Source organism: Camelina sativa, chromosome 7 (genome assembly GCF_030686135.1).
Source record: "Camelina sativa cultivar CO46 ecotype springtype chromosome 7, ASM3068613v1".
Taxonomy (NCBI): Eukaryota; Viridiplantae; Streptophyta; class Magnoliopsida; order Brassicales; family Brassicaceae; genus Camelina; species Camelina sativa.
The window spans coordinates 2,481,513-2,499,997 of NC_141886.1; the positions used below are offsets into that span (position 1 = coordinate 2,481,513).

At 37.2% G+C, this 18,485-nt stretch overlaps 1 protein-coding gene and 2 long non-coding RNA genes across 8 annotated transcripts; all 3 read right to left on the reverse strand.

Moving 5' to 3' along the window:
* Positions 1 to 213: 213 nt before the first annotated feature.
* Positions 214 to 3,728, reverse strand: LOC104700004 (tobamovirus multiplication protein 1). Of its 5 annotated transcripts, none has more exons than XM_010415446.3 (13): positions 3,398 to 3,728; positions 2,870 to 2,920; positions 2,749 to 2,782; positions 2,568 to 2,654; positions 2,419 to 2,470; positions 2,126 to 2,309; positions 1,941 to 2,036; positions 1,765 to 1,825; positions 1,506 to 1,570; positions 1,332 to 1,406; positions 1,168 to 1,243; positions 919 to 1,082; positions 214 to 594 (listed from the first exon to the last, which is right to left on the reverse strand). In XM_010415446.3, exons 1-13 carry the CDS (start codon positions 3,524 to 3,526, stop codon positions 571 to 573), a joined length of 1,098 nt encoding a protein of 365 aa, XP_010413748.2. In that variant the 5' UTR covers positions 3,527 to 3,728; the 3' UTR covers positions 214 to 570. The 5 variants fall into 5 exon arrangements, with proteins under 5 accessions (XP_010413748.2, XP_087315253.1, XP_010413749.1 ...); XM_087459127.1 differs by having other exon boundaries at positions 214 to 821; XM_010415447.3 differs by having other exon boundaries at positions 2,870 to 2,949; positions 3,398 to 3,672.
* Positions 3,729 to 4,916: 1,188 nt separating this feature from the next.
* Positions 4,917 to 6,338, reverse strand: LOC104724981 (uncharacterized). Of its 2 annotated transcripts, none has more exons than XR_015562699.1 (4): positions 6,031 to 6,338; positions 5,627 to 5,689; positions 5,434 to 5,498; positions 4,917 to 5,149 (listed from the first exon to the last, which is right to left on the reverse strand). It is a non-coding gene; the product is annotated as an uncharacterized LOC104724981 (long non-coding RNA). The 2 variants fall into 2 exon arrangements; XR_015562700.1 differs by having other exon boundaries at positions 4,917 to 5,184; positions 6,031 to 6,307.
* Positions 6,339 to 10,275: 3,937 nt separating this feature from the next.
* Positions 10,276 to 10,886, reverse strand: LOC109125561 (uncharacterized). The gene is made up of 3 exons (XR_002032666.2): positions 10,769 to 10,886; positions 10,527 to 10,655; positions 10,276 to 10,406 (listed from the first exon to the last, which is right to left on the reverse strand). It is a non-coding gene; the product is annotated as an uncharacterized LOC109125561 (long non-coding RNA).
* Positions 10,887 to 18,485: the final 7,599 nt, after the last annotated feature.

The window sequence follows — 18,485 nt, forward strand, 5'->3', positions numbered from 1 at the left end:
AACATGGCGCTACGTTGACCAAAGAGTCTCGCGCTATATAAAATTTCGAAATAGGAAGTAATACGACACCGTATTAGTGATCGACTTCTCAATACGCGTCGTTTGATGTTTGATCTCAACGCTGATGATATTCAGAAGTCAGAGAAGGATACGACGCCGTTTTGTAAATAATTATAAGAAAGCAGGTTAAACGACGCCGTTTAGGAGGATCAATGAGAAGTGAGAACACATATTATATCCCACAAGTCTTGTCTGATGAAGAAGAACTCTCAACACATGATAGAAGCACCTAAAACTAGAAAACTGCAATCAAAAAAAGTGTTTATATTTACATAGCTTCCATTTTCTATCTTATGAACACTTTTTTTTTTTTTTTAATATCCTTCCAAGGCGACACAGAGAGAAGAAGAACACGAGCTTGTTTCCCACTTTCATTCACTTCAGCACAACACACCACCACATTCCGGTGACTACGAACCACTCCGCAGCTTTTTCCCCGGTGACTAGAGAAGAGAATTGGCGGATTTTCGCTTCTGGCCAACAACTTAATAATATAATGATTTCTCTGCTTCATATAGGACTTGCCTTAGAAACCTACACCATTGTGTGTTTGTCCCCAACCATAAAAAACATGTTAAGTGACCTCCTTAAATAATCTATGCTCGACAAAGTAGATAATACTCTGAAACAATCTCACAGTCACTATCTAACCTGAGGTTTTTCCTTAAGTGTTTCAGACCACGGTTTTTTTTCCAAACCTTTCTTAAATGCTCTCAACATTGCGTAAGCAATCGGTTTCAGTTGTTGTTAGCTTAAAAGAGCTATAGATAAATATTGCGGTTTATGTTCCCACCCCTGATATATATATATGATGCTAATGACTTCCTAATGTGGATGATTAACAAGAGACTTGTGTACCTGATTTTTCGACACTGTTGTTGAGGCCCAGTGCTGGGGAGGCTGCCTTGCAGTTTCATAGTTGACATAAGTAATTCTTCTAGGTTCTTCTTGTCTACTCACCATGTTTTGAGGAGGTAACTCCCGCAAAACCCATAGAACGAAAGCCAATGGTACTGTGGAACCTGTCAAAAAGCCTTCTTATCAGTAATAATAATATACTACATTTGAGGTCTTTAGGACCACAACTGAAAGAAAAAAATCTTTCACCTATAAAATAGTATATGATCAGAAGAACCAATGCTTTGATGCCGTGCAATTTGCTTGGGTTCCAATGATAGAAGAACTGAGATCAGTAAAATATATTTTGGTTAAGCATATCGAGGAAGGTTAGGTTTCCGTTTACAAGTATACTTTGGGAAATCATGTTTTACCGGTATGTGTGTGAGAAGAGCGATTAAAGAGCTAACGGTGAAGCAAACAACTGAAACGCCTGCTAAACCCGATACCTAAAAATGGTTAAAATTGCACTTTCAGTATAAGGATTCGACTAAAATGTGCAATGCAATTAAAAAAAACTTCATGAGCCAATAAGAGTCATTAGTTACCTTTCGCATCTCCGATGAAACCTGTTCAGACCGCACCTTCCTTAGATTAAAGAGCAGACGCAGGCCTAAAAAGTGCATAAAAGATTTTGTATTAAGGCTGCTTGGTCAAGTTTAATGGTGGTCTCATTATGGAAAAATCAATTGAATAAAAAAGATCATAGCAATAAGCCTGTTGACCAGTGACCAAAGCATCTTAACGAAATGCTACAAGAAAAATTCGAATAGCTGAAACCAGAAAAGAACTGATGCAATTACTTACCATAGAAGCATATTCCTCCTCCCGTAATTATGATTATTGCAGCAAAAATATCAACATACACCTACACCACAAGTGAATTTGTCAGAACACCAGAAAAAAGTAATAACCAGAGTCTCTTCTATTTCACGAGGAAAAGAACTTTTATGAATATCACTGTGTAGAGAAATACCACAAACCTGAGCCAACACTGAAGCATTGATAGGATTCTTTCCGGAAGCAATCCAGATAAGGATTGCAAACGCTATCATTAAGATGAACACAAGAACAACCGCCTAGCAAAAAAAAAGATAAAACATTTTTGAAAAGACCATAGAATTGAAATGGCTAGTGGTTAATGCATAAAACCGGAAGTATCCTTTACCGCAACAACAAACTTCTGCCGGGTGCCAACATGAATACCATGAAAAGAGCAACACTTTCTACGATCACTTGCATTCGAAGAACCTGGCTTGCTCTTGCTTTTTTCAAGTAACACTTGCTGGATGCTATTTTCTTCATCATCATCATCATCATCATCTCCATTTCCCTGATGGCAAACATCTACCCTATAAACATTAAAAAGCATCATTGTCTTACCTCAGATCATTATTATTCAGATAAAATAATGAGATACTACTACACGATAGAATCAGAGTATTGAGAGAACATACGTACCAGAAAGAGAGAAGCAGAAGAAAAGTTGCCAGAAACAGAATTTTGGGAAAGGCTGCAAAGTACAAATTCAATTCATCAGGGACAAACCTATAGACGTAACTAAGAAACATAAACAAACCCTTAACTAGTCTAGGGAATGGAAGTTTTACCCATAAGTAGAAAACCTAATGCGTTGGACCAATGATGCCACCTTGTACAAGTCGCTACAATCGCAGCCACAAAATAAATGACAGAACCTGCCAATGGATAAGAATAGCGACCTTACTCATTAACTACAACTTTCCCCAACTAATCTATGTTCCTAAATAACAAATGCTTCAGAGGATTTACCTGTGTTTGAAGAGCCAATCATAAGATGAAGCACCTGCAATTTACATTGATGGATATGTCATATGCACACCATGAACCTAAACTTGAATCAAAAAAACAGAAAGCTGAGAAGAAGAAATACTTTTTGCCGTGTCCACCCAACTTGTTTATTCCGCCTGTGAAATCGAGATAACTGAAAGCAGGAGGCAGACAAGATAAAATCTTATAAGCCCAACCCAACGAAAACAGAAGAAGAGAATAAGATTCTACTTACATAGAAGCCACCAATTGAAAAGAAAAGATTCTACTTTTAATACTAAAATCATATCTTGGATTCAGATTCCTTGAATCAAATCTCTCACTGTACACAAACAACACACTTGAGCTCTGTAAGTTATTCATAGAGTTGACCTAAAACTCAATAGTCAACCACATCAACAACAGACACACAGCTCTCTATAAGACTAAAAACAAACCAATTCATCAAATTCAACACCACGAACCAATAACAGTCTCAAATCAAATCTAATCGAATCTTAAAAAGACGAAATTCACAGCACAATGTCTTAACAGACACACAATCTAGCATTCAGAAAAAAAAAATTAAAAAAAAAATCGTTCCTTTTTGTCTGTTCAAAGAGAAAACGAAACCTAAGAAGAAATCAGAAACCTGAAGGAATGCGATGAAAGCAAGTGCGGCATCGATAAAAGCGAGACAGAGATTGAAAGCGATAAAGCTTGGAGCATAACATTTATTATTATGCTTCGTTGATTCTAATAGCGTAGCTACGATCGTCATCACGAATCGAATGAATCTTCTCTTCTCTCTAGATCCCTTACCACCTGAGATCGAATGCCCGAGATTTTAGGTTTGTTGGAGAGAGAGAGAGAGGGGATCAAAGAACACCCACCGAGACAGATGGTTGTAGGAGATGGGTTGGGTCTGGTCTGAGAAAAATAAAAAAAAACATTAAATATAAAGTTAATTTTTTATATAACATATTTTCTGGACAGCACAAAAAAAAAGTATTAAATTTGATTGCTACAAGTGGTACGGCACACTTTAGATACTACCTAATTTTTACTCCCCAAAAATTTGGAAGGATTACTATACTAGGTGGTAAATCTTTGTTTATTATTAAAATGAGGATAAGGAGGTTTGATTCTAAATGGTAAAGTCGCCCTTCGAGAAATGTGTAACGAAAAAAATAATTACGAAACATGCCATTGTAATTAAAATCTACATAGGAAAGAAAGTGTTAAAAGGGAACTGTGTTTGGAGGGAAAATATCCTGCTAATCCATAAGTCTATCATTGTAGTCACGGTAAAGTTAGATGAGGTTGGTAGAGTTAGTGAATAGATTTATGGATTTTCAGAGAGTAATGCGGTAGATTGAAGTAGAGTGATGGTAGAGATATAGTTATATGAGAGAGTTAAAACATTAGTAGAGTTAAGCGACATAAATATAAATAGTTATGGTAGAGTTAGTAAAACTCGTAGAGTTATGAGGTAGAGTAAGCATCAGCCGTAGACTTAACTTCAGTGGTCGTAGAGTAAGCAAGAAAAAGATTCTTAGAGTTATAGGCGAAATAGAGATATGTGATAGACTTAATTGTAGTGGTGGTAGAATAAGAAGGTAGAATTGAGTTATATGGCATACTAATAAATAGTGACAGTAGAGTTATTGTTGATGATAGAGTTACTGTTGAGAATAGAGTTTTTGAATTATGTTGTGGCAGAGCTAACGCTTACTAAAATAGGTTAAAATTTGTAGACTTAGTATTTCGTGTGGTGATAGAGTTAGTAGATTAGAAAAATAATTTTTAGGTTAAATGAGATTGCCTAAATGGTGAAAAGACAAAATTGCCCTAAACGAAAAATACTGAATTTGTAGTAAGTTAGATATGTATTTGCTGGTAAAGTGCTGATGGAGATCACTATAATTGCAAATTTTTGTATGGCCTAAGATGGGCTAAGAGAGTTAACTTATACTTATCTAGTTATCTTCATGATCTAAAAACAAATCATGTTGTTTTCATTTGCCTCCTTGGTATGTACATGTTATAATAAAATTTGAGGCAATTGAGTTGGGTTTATAAATGTGATCAAGCCAATTGGATATATGCACAATAAAGCTAATGGTGGTATGAATTGCATATAAGTGGTATGAAGCTACTCAAAGAGTCGATGAAGAACAAAATAATAATTTCATAAATTTCAAAACAAGACAATATCCCAAGTTGTATTAATTTGTATTTATCCAAACATAAAGAATAGAGGTACACAGTAAGCCTATATAATTCACTGGAGATAACATAACACCATGTCGTTTCTTCTTACAATATGATTACTAAAGACTAAACATAAACACCATGTCGTAGCTCTTTGTTCTGCCAGTGTTGAAGTTGGTTATGAGCTCATCTACAACCAAAACGTGAAACTTTAAAAACAAGAACCTGCATTTCAAAAACCAAAACCAAAACCTGTAATTTAAACTAGAACCTGCAGTTTTTGAAAAACCAGAACCTGCATTTTGAAAACCAAAACCAGAACCTACAGTTTTTGAAAACCAAAACCAGAACCTGCATTTTAAACTAGAACCAACAACCATAATAGCACCCTAGAGATTTGAGAACAACAAGATAAGTAGATATAGCTTGTAACCACTGATCATATAGAGGCAAATTCAATTTTATTTTACATACCTGTCCTGGCGGAATAATATATATCTTTAATCACAATCCTTAAACACACTTCACATGTGTATCATCTAAAAAGTAAAGAAAAGGAAGCAACAAGATGAAAGCAAAAATATGGTTTAGAAAGCAACAAGATGAACGCAAAAATAGAAACTTGTAACACTCAAGGAAGGGAAAAGACGTAATGGTTCTCTCTTACCATGTCATATGTGTCTAACCATATGTTGTTTTCAGTCCCGTTATACCACAAAGGCACAAAGTGCTGCAGGGACACGAACAGAAACACAAAATGCATCAAAACATCATATCATGAGGAAATAACCAAGAGGTCAATTCAAACATGAAACATCAGATCGCATGACAACAACATTCCTCTATTTTTGAAGTCATGATTACAGAGCAAACATTTCACTAATCAAATTCATCACATCTAATCCATACAAAAAATAAAAAATCGAGCTCAGTCCGTTCATCGTGGATCAAATAACATAGAAGATTTGAATCCGGATCAATACATTAATCCAAATAAATCAATCATGAATTCAGATAAGAGGTATTTTTTAAAAAAACGAGATATGAATCGAGAGGAAAGAGGATCGAGACCTTGACACCATCGACGGAAAGGAAACCACTGAGGATACACTCATTGAGACCGGTGACGAGAACGATAACCTCGTACTCTTCATCCATGGCTGATTCTGAAAGGTTCGTAGAGCAGAAGAGAGAAAGAGATCGGACAGAGAATTTTTTTTTCGGCCATCGCCGGCCATCAGAGAATTTTTTTTCTTGACGGCTAGGGCGAAGAGTTTTTGTTTTCGAGAGAAAGAAGAGTTTTTGTTTTTTTTCTCCCAAAAATAATTTTAATGACACTTATGTAAATACAAGATTATAAAAGTGGTTTAAAGTCTTTTGGCAACAAATTAGTACTATTCTAGTAAGTTAAAGAAAACAGATACTAGTCTAGTAATAAACCACGATTTATGCACTAGTATAGTAATTCTTTCATTTTTTGTGGTTTAAATTAAATTAATTACTACAAGTGTCAATTGTAAAAAGTGTTTACGTTAAATATTAAATTTTTGATACAATGTCGTCGTTTAACTAAAATCTTTACCTAAAAAAATGTGTCGTCAATTTGATTTTCTGTAAATAAACATAACTAAAATCTATAGTTTCCCTTTTCAAATGAACATTAATTATACTCAGTGGAAACTTTTAATTCTGAAAGCTATATGGACCCTGTATTTGTGATTAAAAATTAAAAATAATAATTAATTAGTTTTATTTTTTATTTTCTATTTAACTGAGTTAATTATGCAGATAACGACATACTATATTATCATAGTCTATGATTCATATATATATATATATTAGATAAGGGCCCGCACGATGTGCGGATTTAAAAATTGTTGAAGAAAATAAATTCTAAACCTTAAACAATTTTTTAAAAATATATAAAGAAATTTTATTTTCTAAAGTAAATATATAAATAATTTAAGTTAGAGAATATTTGTATCTACCTTCATACATTTATTTATATTTATATATTTTTAATATATTATAACAAATATTACAATAATCGAAAGCTAAATTATATCCTACTAAAACTTTTGTCAAATACTCATCTTTAAAATTTTATTATTGTCAAATTTCAAAAACGTTTTATAACTTATTTACAAAATATTTTACATGCAACAAATTCATCAAAGCAACATCTAATAAGTAACCACGTACAATTTTACTCTATATTTTACCATTAAAAATATGTTCTTACACCCAAAATTATTTTATTGTTAAAATATGCTTTTTATTACCGCCTATAAAATGTCTTCTAAACAAATTAAACAAATTTTATGTTGCTTTACTTTCATTTTAGCATAATTATAATTCTTATAATTACTAAAATTGTTTTGTGACATAATTTCTTTAACCATGAAGATTTTTTACTCCAAAGATATTTTGGATGAACAACTGGTGAAAATTATCTACTCGATTATAATGATTTTATGACTAACCCAATAAAAGTTGAGAAATTGAAAGAAAATTAATATAATATAATAAAAATAAAACTTTGAAAATTATAATCAGAATGGTATATAGAAGTCTTAGATAATTCAGATATACAAAATATAAACTTTATATACAATCCAAAATATGACATATGTCATAATCACGTTAAGGATCAACGACCTATTTACTCTTCAGAAGTATCCAAATGTACCAAAACAATTTAAAACTATGACCTATCTCAAATATTCTCGAATCATAAATTCTCAACTTATTTTTACCCGAATCAAAAGTTCTCATATATTTCTCCATATATCTGGTTTAAACGGTTTACGAACCTAATCCGATAGAAAACCACATAAATCCGGTTTGAAACCAATTTTAGAATGGTATACCATTCCAACTTCCCAAATTTGAAACCGCTTCTCAATTACTCGATCAAGCAGCTCTTGTTTCAGTACCAGAATCATCAACATTATTCAGAAAAGACAACTCTAAATTTTGACTAGAAACATCAACCACCGATTTATCTTCTAAACTTATAATGCTACTAACTGTAGTATCACTTTTGGAACCTCCATCAGTGTCTCCATCCTCGATTAAATTAACGGGCATTATATACTTCGATATCATTTTATTGCATCTGATAGCTTCCATTGAAAAACCCGCACGAATTAAAGACCCACACAATAGATCGGCAAAATTATACCAGGAAAAAAAATCAAAGATCAAAGCTTTCGATATAAACCTATAATGTTATGTAGATATAATGTTATTTTCTTAATTAGCTGTCCTATTATGTTTCAAAAAAAATAATTCTTTTGACATAACTTATGTTATTCTTTTTAAATTTTTTATTCACTATTTATTTATTAATAATAATATGCATGCTTAGTGAATTACTTTTTTGTTTATACATGTCAAAATCTTATTGAGAAAACACGTACAATGGAAAATAGATTAGTTTTGTTAGTTTTCTTTATTTATTTAGAATTTTTTTTTAGATATAAACATGTAAATTTTATTTAGATTTAATGTTATTTTCTTAATTATCTGTTTCGTAAAATAATAATTTTTGACACGTATTAACATCTCATCAGTGTATTTGACACATGTCATGATCATGTTAATAGCTAATTTAAAAACCCAACTTTATATAATAAGATATATGTTTGTGATGAGAAATATGTACGTACATATATAATAGGAAGTATACATTTTAATTTGTAATTAATCTACCGATTTATCTTAACTTTTGGTCTACGAGCGTACATCAAAACTGATTTTCACTACTCTATGTATAACGAAAAAAGACCAGTCGTAGACATCATCATTTTAATATACCTACTAATTCTAATTTTATTTAGATATATATACTTACTAGCTAGTTCCTTTCTCCAGCTAGCTAAGTATTTCGTATTTCTATATGATAAAAGAGCAGAAACTGTCCAATACAAGAATTAATATCTTATTCCCCAAGTCTTAACGAGGTCTTATACCTTCATAATCCCAACGGCCGTCCCACCATAGTCGGAGAAGTTACGGACAGAGCGGTGACCACAATAGCCGTATTAAAGAAAAGTCTGACAGTGGCCGGAGAAGAACATGAACAAACACATCATAGCCAGCGGAGGCTTTTCGATCACTCCTGACGCAGCCATCCATATCCCACAAACCATTGCACCAGCTAGCCCCACGAATATAACCAACCATGGTCCACCAAAGAAGCGACCACTACCGCTTTTGCTGCTTGCAACCGCGGTGTAGAAGAGTCCGGAGAGGATGCCTACATTTTTTTTTTCTTAAAATTTCTGGTATTATCACTTAAGGTTTTTGATTACATAGATACATAGGTGCCTGCAGCAGCAACAATAAAATCTTGCTGCAACAATAAAATCCGGGGTGAACAAGCCCGGTACTAGGATAATAAGTTACACAGTAACATAGACTAGATAGGGGGGAGGGGGAGGTTCGAAACCACAGAAGAAGCAGGTCTTGAAGCTTCGGGTTGCAGTGCCTAGCAGAGCAAGTGTTTTGAATACGACGGTTCAGCTGAGAAAAGAGTCTTTCCACCCGCATTCGTGTGCCGTTGAAGATGCGAGCGTTTCTCTCGTGCCAAATAGAGTAGATTACGGCGTGGGCTGCAATGAGCTACAGAGGATTCATTTTTTCTTCGTTTGATGGCCTCTGAAGCCAGAAGAGGAACCGGTCCCAGGTGTTGAATCACGTGAAAGGAATCTGCAACCTAGCAAGGCACCATCTCCAACATCTCCACAGGTCGTAGCTATATGGACATCTCAAGAAGAGGTGATCTCTTGTCTCAAAATAGATCTCACAAAGATGGCAAGTATCATCCTCCAAAATTCCCCAGTTTTTAAGCCTTGAAAGAGTTGGCAATCTGTCTAGAAAACATAGCCACATTAAAAAAGAGTGCTTAGGGATAGAACCTGTGAACCAAACTTGTTTGTGCCAAGATACTGCTTGAGCCGACGTTCTGCAGATTTCTAGAGTTTCAGAGAAATGAAACCGATCCTTGGGGTCACCATTTGGTCTAGCCCACAAGTGTTGGAAGTTGATCCTTTGCTCAATAAGGAACAAGAGACAATGAAGGAAGAAGATGCTGAGGTGATTAGGAGCAGAGAGATTCATAAGCAGATGTAGAAGAAGGAAGAAGAAGAGACGAAGGAAGGAGAAGAAGATCGTAGGGAGAAGAAGAAGGTAAAGCAAAGAAGGCCATTAAGGCCATGTAATCAATTAGGCCCAATTATGTGTAATGGGCTCAGTAATATTTTGTGGTTTAGGACAAATGACAATTAACCTAAAACCTAGTAGTATAAATATGTAAGGAGATGGTAAAAACAAGATAAGGTTGTTGTGTAATAGTAAGTTTTCTAAGCGGCTAAGACTCCTTCAAGCACAAATCAACATGGTATCAGAGCTAGATGGTCTTGGTGGCCTTGAAGCTTGAAGATCTGCACAAAGAAATCAAAGGCACAAGCTGGTTCATTAGAACACAGCAGAAAGGAAGAAAAGAGAAAGAAAAGAAAAGGTAACATCAAAAACCAGTCTTTAAGTAGAAATGCAGAACTCACTAGTGGTTCCAGTGTGTGATGGGAACAACTATAGCTTATGGGTCATTAAGATGAAGGCAATCCTTAAGTCTAAGGGGTTGTGGAAGATAGTAACTGAGGGAATTCCAGAATCACCTAAGCTAGCTACACCTGTACAAGATGAGAGAAAGAAATTAGGGGAGTGGGAGGAACTTGAAATGAAAGACCAAACAGCCTTGCAACTACTGTTCAGTGCTGTTACTGAAGAAATTTTCAGCACTTACCTGTCGGTGACTGAAACGTCAAGAGAAGCATGGGAAGTGTTGAAGCTAAGGTTTCAAGGAGACTCAAAAGGTTCCATGATAATGCTGCATAGACTAAGGGCTAACTTTTACAACCTGAAACAAGATGAGAGAGAGAGACAATTGTAGAGTTCACTAAGAAAGTAGTGGAGCTGGGAAATGAAATGAGAACTTATGGAAAAGTGTTACATGAGAGCATGATTGTCTCCAAGATATTGTGCTCCTTGCAAGAGAGGTTTGACTCATATGTGGGTGTTATAGAGCAGACAAAAGACCTTTCAACCATAACAGTGGCTGAGATAGTCAATGCATTACAAGGTCAAGAGAAAAGATTAGATGATGGGAACAGTGGGAGTGCTGAGGGAGCGTTTGCAGCAAGGTTTCAGAAGTTTAAGAATGTTCAACATACACAAGACACATTCAGACCAGAATCTTCTCAATCAAAGTGGTGCAACATATGTAAGAAAAACAATCACAATGAGGAAGAATGCTACTACAACAAAAACAAGACAACAACCACACAACAAAACATGCAATTCAAACCTAGAGGAGGTTGTTTTGTGTGTGGAAGGCTGGGACACTATGCTAGAGACTGTAGACTCAAGCACAACTAAACTCAGATGCAAGCTCAAGCTGAACAACAAGGTTAAGTACCAATAAACAAACAAGACCATGAAGAAGACGACCAACAAGAAGGATTGTTTACAGCAATTCATGACCAAATCACAAGCAATGAAAATATGTGGTTGATCGATAATGGAGCTACATGTCGCATGGCTAGAGAAGAAAGTTGGTTCTCACAGTTAAACAAAAGCACTAAGAAAAAGGTGGGCTTATGCACTGGTGATGTTATTCAAGCAAAAGGAAAGGGTATAGTCACAGTGATGACTGAAACGGGAAAAAGAGCAATAAGGGATGTTCTCTTTGTACCTAGCCTGGCACACAACTATCTAAGTGTCCCTCAGCTAATGAACAGCGGCTATGGGATCATGTTCAATGAATCAGGATGCATAATCACTAATCAAGAAGGGAAGAAGTTATTTGAAGCACCCATGACAGATGGATGCTATTCAATTGAGTTCCAAAAATTGAAAAAAGAAAAGCAGCAAGGAGAGACATCGGAGAGGAAGGTAGAAACTGGACCTGAAGGTCATGGTGAAGTATATGGAAATGCTGAAACTGAGAGCCTGCAGAAAAAAGAAGAACGATTGTCACATTGTGTGATTAAAAGAGTAACAATCCCCACAATGAACCAGGATATCCAAGTAGGGGAATCAAGTCATATGCAGCAATGCAACAATCACAGTGAATGGTTTCAAAGATTTCAAAGGATGACATACCACCAACCTATTGAACAACCGATGAAAGAGAATGAAGGTGAAGTTGGATGCTTAGAGCCTGCAACCACTAAACAAAGTGAGAAAGTTGAAAGAACCAAGGGGATAAGCCTGAAAGCAGAGAACCATAACACAATGCTGAAAGATGAAGAAAAACCAACAGACGAAAACTTAGCTGAGAGTCTCAAGCCATTGTCTGAAGAGGATACTAACCATAGGAAGAACATCTCACCAAGTATGGAGACTACAAGCAAAAGTTTATAAGCAGTTATGGGAGAGGTTGGAGATGTTACGAAAGCAGAATTGGGAAAGTTCTTACTGAAAAAGGATAGAGAACCTGAGGTGAGGGAGCCTCTCTTCAGCGATGTCAAAAATCTCTTTTCTCACAAAGAAAAACATGAAGCTGGAATTCAAAAGACGGTTGATGTCAAACACTGTAAGAGTAACGATCAAAAGAATACAAGAAAAATGTTGGTGTGTGGTAAAGTGAATATCATTGAACCGGATGAGGGAGATAGAGGTCCGACATATGTCTCAGCTAAAAGGTACCTGCAAGAGAGAGAACTGAATCATTTCAAAAGAGAGAAGAAAAAGTTAAAGAATATGGAGAGGAATCGGATTCAAAGAGCAAATAAAAAGGAAAGCAAGAGGAAGACTTAAGCTATGAAAGCCAAAGAAAAGAGGGAGATAAGAAAGAAGAACTCAAACTTACTATACTTGGAGAATGATGATTCACCTTGCAATGAGACAAACATGGAGAAGAAGAAGCCTCAAATTGCAGAAACTCATGACAAGAACAAGGGATCAGTCATGATGAGAAACAGATCAGAAACTGGGTCAAACTCAATCAAGATTACTAAGGTAAGAATGAAACAATGAGGGAGAAAGATAACTTACATGTGAGTTTTGTAGATGTTGTAGAAGGGATCGACGACCTGCAGTACTTGCAAGCGTACCTGCAGAACAAGAACAAGCATCAGGTTTCAGTCAAGGTTGAAGAGAACGTAAGAGAAATCAAGCCAATAGCCAGAACCGGAACAATGAAGAATCATATCAAATCTGATGAGATTGGAAAGATAAAGATGATGAGGGAGCAAGAGAACCTACCGGTGAGTTATGCTGATGTTCTGAGAGGCATAAGACCATGAATTAAGAACCAAATCAAAGAAGTTTCAGAAACAAAGGGAATCAATTTCTTAGGTCAGATTTTGGGGATTGAGCAAAAGGATCAAGAAGGAGTGTTGGAAGTTGATCCTTTGCTCAATAAGGAACAAGAGACAATGAAGGAAGAAGATGCTGAGGTGATTAGGAGCAGAGAGATTCATAAGCATATGTAGAAGAAGGAAGAAGAAGAGACGAAGGAAGGAGAAAAAGAAGGTGAAGCAAAGAAGGTCATTAAGGCCATGTAATCAATTAGGCCCAATTATGTGTAATGAGCTCAGTAATATTTTGTGGTTTAGGACAAATGACAATTAACCTAAAACCTAGTAGTATAAATATGTAAGGAGATGGTAAAAACAAGATAAGGTTGTTGTGTAATAGTAAGTTTTCTAAGCGGCTAAGACTCCTTCAAGCACAAATCAACAACAAGTAAATGTCCTTTCTGTTCTCAATGATGTTTATCTCAGTGAGATGGGTTAGGAGAAGTTCTTCATTAAGGCCGAGCACCTCTGAAAATCCATCCGTTCTCAGTATGAGCCTTTGCCACTATGGAGTCAAGAAGGAGACCAATTCTATGATGGACATCTGCTCCTAGGAAGGTGATCATATCCCCGAAAGGAATCCAGTTATCATACCAGAAAGAGCATTTTGTCCTGTCACCCAGTTAGCAAGAGAGGAATGTTTTAGTTGTGGGACGCAACTTTAGCATTTGCTTCCACATCGAGGAACCTTTACTTTTACGAGAGAGGTGCCAAAAACATTTCCTTCTCAGCTTACGTTTGCTCTGATGTCTTTGCAAACGGAGACGGTGTCAAGTTTAGACTGGTCATAATTAAGATTGAGATGTTTTGAGAAGAGAGGAATAGATTCCAAAGGTGTTGCTTGCTCTGGTAAAGCTTTGTATCCATATACTCGTTGCCGCGGCCACCCAATCCGTTTTGCAAACTCCATCTCTTTCTCTTTTCTCTCCTTCTCTGATGTAGCAACATCTTCTTATTCTTTTGTTGGACTTTACTCTATATTTATTTTATTAGTTTTGTTGGGCTTTATTATTTATTATTGGGTTTCTTTTAAGTCGGTGTAGTTGTTGCTTGCTCGACAAGTTCCGACGAGGGTTTTGTGTTTGCGGAGACATATAAGTACTCTTTTTCTTGTAACGTGAATGACAGCTGTTTTAAGAATTTTAATAAAACAGAAGTTTTTCTTGTTCCAAGTCTTCGAATTCTCTTACTCTTTGATCCATTGATACAAAGATAATAGAACTCAAAGCTGCGACCTGTTCTTCGAGAATCCATTGATCTCCGGAGTTCGTGTCGTACTATCACCCTGCATTAGTTGGTATCAGAGACGAAGATCCTAATCATGCCTCCAAAGAAAAATCTTCAAACCCAGCTCGATGAACATAACGATGAATTTCAGAAGATGATGGCTGAGATGCAACATAATTTTCGAGATACCATGCGAACCACTGTTGAATCTGCAGTACGAGCTATCTTCCAAGCTCAACGTGATGTTTCGGGTGTGCGGCGACAAGAAGAGCCAGTCTTCGATGAGGTTGACGACGAGGAGGACGTTGAAGATAACCCTTTTGCACCACTTGGTGACTTACCAGATCGGAGGCATCAACATCGTGACATCATCGCAGCTCCACGTTTTGAAGATAGGCGGTGGGAATCAGGTTTTCGACTTGAGATACCTGAATTTACTGGAGGGTTACAATCAGATGAGTTTCTCGATTTTCTTAACACAACGGAAGAATTGCTGGCGTTCAAAGAAGTTCCTGATAAGATGTGTGTATCTCTTGTGGCGACACGGTTCCGAGGCAGAGCATCGGTGTGGTGGAAGCAAACTAAGGAAGGGCAGGCAAGGATCGTATTGCTTTGTGGGAAAAGCTGAAAAGGCTGATGAGAAAGGCCTTGTTGCCTTATAATTAAACACGCACCTTGTACACACGACTTCACAATTTGCGACAAAGTTCGAAGTCCGTTGATGAGTATGCATTAGATTTTTTTTTCTTTAATGGCCAGAAATTCATTAACAGAGAACGAAGAGCAGAGAGTGTCGCGTTTTATTGGCGGTCTTCGCTTACAAATTCAGAACACTCTACTACAGTTTAATCCCATGACGGTTTCGGAAGCACATCAGCGTGCTTTATTAATTGAGCAGCAAGCTCGTGGGCAATCATCTTCTTGGAATTCATCTCGTTTGTGTTTGGGTTCTTCCACTGAAACAGGGGCAATCAAAACTAGTGAACCTGTGCGACACAACGATTTTCACGAGAATAGTGGTATGTCAGGACAGACGTGAACACCGGTTTCTAAGTGTTTTAAGTGTGGGAAACAAGGTCATCCTCAAGCGAGTTGTCCCACTCTCCAACGTCGCGGCCTGTTCGCAAGTGATGCACCTGTTTATGATGATTATTTAGATGACAATGAGCCTGATGAGACTACGGAAGAAGTACTTGGTGATACAGGGACTTGGTGATTCGGAGAAATTTCATGATTCCACACGGTGTTGAAGAATCATGGCTTCGTACTAACATTTTTCACTCTACTTGTACCATTCAGGGAAAAGTTTGTAGAATAATCATTGACTCTAGCAGCTGCACCAACGTGATTTCCGAGGAAGCAGTGACAAAATTGGGCTTGTTTACAGAGTCTCATCCTACTCTGTATCAAATTGCATGGCTTACGTCTAAATCCGACATGCGCGTGTCTAAACGATGTCGTGTTCCTTTTTCCATGGGTTCAAACTATAAAGACTTGGTGTTGTGTGATGTTGTTCCTATGGATGTGTGTCATCTCTTGTTAGGGAGACCTTGGCAGTATGATCGTCGAACGATACATGATGGATTTGCTAATACACATTCTTTTACCTATGAGGGAAAGCGTATTACTTTGGTACTGTCACGGTCTGCCTCCGAACCTCTTGTTGCTAGTCACGATATTGAGCAATCCACGAATCCATCTACTACTCCTAAGGCCACGTTATTGGTTTGAAAAGCTCATATTTTCTATGAAGTTGAACATGCTGAATTAACGTATCTTCTGATTTTGAAACCAGACTCTCCATCGGTGACGGAGACTACACCTATTGCGTTTCATGCTTTCCTGAACGAGTTCAAGAATGTTTCCCTAGTGAGTTACCAGAGGGATTGCCACCAATGTGTGATATCCAGCATTGTATTGACTTGGTGCCCAATACGGTTTTGCCGAATCGACCTCACTATCGTATGAGCCCGATGGAGCATGATGAACTTCGCAAGCAAGTAGAGGACCTTCTTGCTAAAGGTTATTTGCGATAAAGCCTTAGTCCGTGTGCAGTGCCAGCCTTGGTTATTCCCAAGAAAGATGGTACTTGGCGTATGTGTGTGGATAGTCGGGCGATTAATAAAATTACGGTGAGGTATCGGTTTCCAATTCCTCGTTTGGATGATCTCCTTGACCAAATTGGTTCTGCTTCTATATTTACCAAGTTAGATCTCAAGAGTGGCTATCACCAAATCTATATTCGCCCTGGTGATGAGTGGAAGACTGCTTTTAAGACTAAAGAGGGTCTTTTTGAATGGCTCGTTATGCCCTTCGGTTTGTCAAATGCTCCAAGCACTTTCATGCGTGTTATGAATCAAGCCTTGTGACCTTTTATTGGACGGTTTGTTGTCGTTTATTTTGATGATATACTGATTTTTAGTTCGACTCTTTCAGAACATCTTGACCATTTACGTGACGTTCTACTTGTGCTCCGCCATGAGAAATTATTTGTTGCGCCTAAGAAGTGTTCTTTTGTCGTGTCGGAAGTGCTTTTCCTTGGTTATATCATGTCTAGCAGCGTTTTGAAAGTTGATCCATCTAAGGTCAGTGCGATACAATCTTGGCCATCACCAAACACAGTTACTGATGTACTAAGCTTCCATGGACTTGCCTCCTTTTACCGACGTTTTATTAAGAATTTTAGAGGTATCATGGCCCCAATAACGAACTGTATGCGGTCAAGCCAGTTCATATGGACGGATGAAGCGAAAGTTGCTTTCCGTGAGATCAAGATGAAGTTGTCTTCAGCCCCAGTTTTGGTACTTCCCAATTTTTCTTTGGCATTTGAACTCCATTGTTACGCTTCCAAAACAGGCATAGGAGCGGTGTTAAGCCGGCTGGGCAAACCTGTTGCCTTTTTTAATGAAAAAATAGCGGGCTCGCGTGGGCGTTATAGTACGTATGACGTTGAATTATATGTTGTGGTCCAAGCCATTAAGCACTGCCGTCACTATCTTTTTCACAAAGAATTTGTGCTTTTTACTGATCACGATGCACTTAAGCATATGGGGGTTCAAGATAAAGTTTCTTCACGACATGCTTCGTGGTTTGCCTATTTGCAACAATTTACGTTTGTGATTAAGCACAAGGCGGGATCGCTTAATAAAGTGGCTGACGCTCTTAGTTGACGGCATTCACTTCTCACGACGTCTCATGCGTCTATCACCGGTTTTGCGATGTTACCGGAGTTGTATCCTACGAATCCTTTTTTGGGAAAATTTGGAGTGACATTGAGCTGGACCGTAGCTCTGATTATTTGGTGGTCGATGGATTTTTGTTTCGTGGAACAAAGCTTTGTATTCCTGATTGTAGTCTTCGACTTCAAGTTAGTCGGGAACTGCATGGCGAAGGTCACATTGGACGAGATCGGACATTGAAGTTGGTGGCTGACTCGTATTTTTGGCCAACATTGAGAAGGGATGTTGAGCGGTTTATTGTTAGATGCGGAGTTTGTCAAGCTTCGAAGGGTAAAGCCTCTAATGCGGGTTTGTATTTGCCTTTGCCAATCCCGACGCAACCATGGACTGATATTCGTATGGACTTTGTTCTTGGCTTACCGCGAACACAACTTGGTAATGATTCTATCTTTGTGGTTGTTGATCATTTTTCTAAGATGGTTCACTTCATTCCTTGCAAAAAAACGACGGATGCGTCCCAAGTTGCTGCTTTGTTTTTCCGAAAGATTTATCGATTTTGAGCCACTTTTGGCGCTCTTTGTGGAAATTATTACGCACTAGTCTGGATATGAGTTCTGCCTATCATCCTCAATCGGACGACCAAATTGAGGTGACTAATCGATCATTAGGTGATCTTTTGCGGTGTTTGGTTGGTGACAATATTCGTTCTTGAGAATAAGGTTCTTTGTCAAGCAGAGTTTGCGCATAATCATGC

Coding starts and splice junctions, on each gene's coding strand:
- LOC104700004 (XM_010415446.3), bottom strand. CDS start 3,526: ATGACGATCGTAGCTACGCTATTAGAATCAACGAAGCATAATAATAAA. Junction 1,407..1,505: donor TTTCATCGGAGATGCGAAAG/GTAACTAATGAC, acceptor AACCATTTTTAG/GTATCGGGTTTAGCAGGCGT. Junction 1,083..1,167: donor GATCATATACTATTTTATAG/GTGAAAGATTTT, acceptor GCTTTTTGACAG/GTTCCACAGTACCATTGGCT.